Source organism: Saccostrea cucullata, unplaced genomic scaffold (assembly GCF_032062105.1).
Source record: "Saccostrea cucullata isolate Sc308-1 unplaced genomic scaffold, CSIRO_AGI_Scuc_v1 ctg448, whole genome shotgun sequence".
NCBI lineage: Eukaryota > Metazoa > Mollusca > Bivalvia > Ostreida > Ostreidae > Saccostrea > Saccostrea cuccullata.
The window spans coordinates 774836-778188 of record NW_026937346.1 but is presented as its reverse complement, the minus strand read 5'-3'; the positions used below and the strand labels follow the sequence as shown (position 1 = coordinate 778188).

The 3353-nt window shown below is 32.0% G+C and overlaps 1 protein-coding gene across 1 annotated transcript; it reads right to left on the bottom strand.

The window, feature by feature from the left end:
• Window positions 1-1166: 1166 nt before the first annotated feature.
• Window positions 1167-2793, bottom strand: LOC134247958 (glutathione peroxidase 2-like). Its single transcript, XM_062730351.1, has 2 exons — window positions 1828-2793; window positions 1167-1642 (listed from the first exon to the last, which is right to left on the bottom strand). The coding sequence occupies exons 1-2, from the start codon at window positions 2167-2169 to the stop codon at window positions 1181-1183; spliced, it is 804 nt and encodes a 267-aa protein (XP_062586335.1). The 5' UTR covers window positions 2170-2793; the 3' UTR covers window positions 1167-1180.
• Window positions 2794-3353: the final 560 nt, after the last annotated feature.

Genomic DNA, 3353 nt, shown 5'->3' with positions numbered 1-3353 from the left:
TCAGTTGTTTATCTGATAAATATGTCAGTATTGCAATTTGTTTAATGTGTTTATTTATGTTTATTGGACATGTATAGTCACATACATTTAAAAACAAACAGTAATATTAACTGTACAGAATTCAACAACATGAAATAATAACATATTCTGAATATTCTATTAATCAAAGTTATGTCTTGTATGGAAAGTAAAATACTTAACAATTTTATTGACACATCTGCACTTAAAAAAATGACCTAAAATGTTTGGCAAAGAACAAAGTTGATATATTGAATCTATCTTGCTAATTAACGATCATGTATTGACTTAGAGCACAAAATCCCTGAGAAGTAAAATTACAGGGACACTTTTGTTGTTTTAAGAGGTAGAAGTAGTGAGATAATAATCTTTATATTTCAGATTAAAAATTGAGAAACAAATGCTTCAATACTTATTTGAATGAATGAATGAACGTTACGCATATTGTTTAAATACATTACTCCACTCAAACTGTCAACAATGTCTTTGAACCATAATTATAGCTCTCTCTCTCTCTCTCTCTCTCTCTCTCTCTCTCTCTCTCTCTCTCTCTCTCTCTCTCCTCTTTGTCTCCTTCTCTTTCTTTCCGATTTTATGAAACAGGTACTTAACAGATGAAGCGTTTTCTCTTATTAATCTCTCTTACAGAGACTCTTTTATTTTATTAAACGTCTAAATTACAAAATCATTTCTTTCCCCATAATTCTTCATTTATGTAAGCCAGTTTTTTAAGACTTTTTTCGATATCTTTGATCTATATTTATGAGAGGGCCGCTGACAGGTCTAAGGATCTTGTTAGTGCCTACTTAAAGTTAAATCATTCGCTGCCAGGAGACAGCTAAAAATCGTTTTCTTCTCTCAACGTTTTCGCTTTAATTACATTTTATAGATTAACATTGTTGGCATTCCATTCTTCTAATTGTTATCAATTTTAAAAAGACTTTTTCGTAGGATAGATAATTCTAACATTTCCATTCTTAAAATTATGAATTTATAAATGCAAACGTAATGTCAATCTACGTAATGCTAGAAATTGCTGAAAACTTTGGTGTGTACAAAAAAATTCCTTGGCTTTGGAGTTCCATATCCCAAGAAATTTTAAAAAAAATTTTTTGTACAAAAAAAAATATATAATTAACAATATTAATAAAATTTATAATTTTCAGTGGTGTTGTTGAAGGGCCTCTCTTGTGGCTTTTGGAATGCGTCTCAAGGCCGATTCGAGATCTCTCTTAATTATTTCCGCTGTAGTCTTATGATTGTATCTTTTAATGGGTTGTCCATCATGTGACACTAAAAATTTCTCATAATTCCAACTGACATCACTCCTACACAGGGGTTGCCAGCTGATCTCGCTTAATTCTCGCGCGATTAGACCATCGTCATCCTGTGGTAATGGCTGTTTTACCTTAAGATATTCGAACACTGGATGTGCGTGACTTCCATTAATATCAACTTTAGAATAAATTGTAAATTTTGGCTCAAACTTTAACCCAGGTCGCACGTTGTGTAAAAACAAAGGAATTTCATCGTTATCTAAAGGTTCCAATTTACCGAACTGATTGCAGGGAAAAGCCATAACGACAAGACCTTTAGATCCATATGTTGTGGCAAAGTCATTCAGCTGAAAAATAAAGAATTATTGTTATCTGTGAAATTTAGGGGGATCGAATTGTTAGAAGAGTTATATTTACGAGTAGATCTCAAGCAACACATTTTCAGTCAAACAATTTTTTCTATGAATTTATCATTCAAGCACTTAATCTGAAAAAAATGGTATCATGTAGTTTACAATAATAAAATGTTTACCTGTAGAAGTTCTTGTTTGGTATTTTTATCACAAGTAGCCATATTAACAACTAGAGATACTTTTCCATGGTACTTTTCGAAATGATCCATTTTTCCGTTCGGCATATAAGCCGATAACTCATAAAACGACGAAATTGATAAAATTGGAATAGGCTTCACTGCCATACTATTCGCTGCAGCTTTAGTCATTTTTTGCTTCAATGAAGGGGACCCGGTTGGTGAAGATTGCACGTGTTTGGAAGACCCTGTATTATGTGACGTCTTGGAAGATCCTGACGTTTTCACGGAGGGAATCTGTAGCATGTGCGAAACTTGCTTATCCATGACTGAAGCAGACGCCATGATGAAACTAGCAGTCGATTTGAAGAAATATAGAAAGTGAAGAGCTCCTCGCACCTTTCGGGGTACTTGTCATTATAAGTGAGGTAATATCGGAAATGTTGAAAATGGACCTTCCGTCCTTCAAATCAATATTACCTCTCTGATATCTGTGAGGGGAACTTTTTAAGGTTTGTTTAATTTTGTAAAACAGTATTTGGGCATAGGTTGTTGTTTTCACCATAGGCAAAATCAAATAACTCAATATTCAAGTATTTGTTGGAAAAAGAAGTGGAAGTTGGAATGAAGATGCAATTTCAAGGATTTTTATTTGTCTCGGTCCTTTAAGGGGCCTCAAAAGTGACGTGCAATGGATATTTGTTAAGGATATGTTTGCGATTATTTGAGAGTTAAACATTAGCCCCAGCTTATGCGATTACATATATTTGTGGACCATGCTTCGAGGAAGAAAACCTGCTATTGATTTAAGTCGATACAAGAGGGGGAAAACTCACAACCAAGTGCCCTACAAAAATTTGTATTATCAGACCTAATATTGACTGATCCTTTTCAAGTGCCTTTTAATTTCTTTGTTGCCTTTTACAATCAATATCCAACGTACACTGTATATCACATTTAAGACGGAGATTAACACGAGATATCAATATTTCTTTTTAAAATTCCTGATAAAGTCTATCAGTTCTCTTCTAGATGAAGCTCATTGTATTGAAGATCAATCAAGAAAACTGAGATAGGAAAAAAACAACGATCTTTATGGATCGAACATCGATTCAGTACTATGGAATGACACTAAAATCATTTGGTGTATGTGTGTCTTTGACGTAATAGGTATATAAGTCAAAATTCCAGTACATTTAGATGATATACAGAATTTTTTATGCAAACTGAATTTTATTCTTTGATATAAAATACCTTTAAAAGAAGTTTCTTTTTTACCTCTCTTATACACGATTTTTGCGATTGGCTTCAAATACAATTCAAGACAAATTTATAAAGCATTTTAGATTTTTGCTTCTAAAAGTAATTTGATTTTATTTTATACTTATATAAAAAAAATTATAATCAAAATATAATTTTTTTTTATGGATTTCAATTTGCTTTTTTTTTTCAAAATATAAATGGATTTCATTTTTTAAAAAAGAATGAAAATTGACCTTTTGATATTTTTCACAGCTTTTACGTTGACC

What these genes read in the sequence shown, in the direction of transcription:
- LOC134247958 (XM_062730351.1), bottom strand. Translation starts at nt 2,169, where the DNA reads ATGGCGTCTGCTTCAGTCATGGATAAGCAAGTTTCGCACATGCTACAG. An exon ending in CCAAACAAGAACTTCTACAG is followed by an intron (nt 1,643 to 1,827) that starts GTAAACATTTTA and finishes TTTATTTTTCAG; the next exon opens with CTGAATGACTTTGCCACAAC.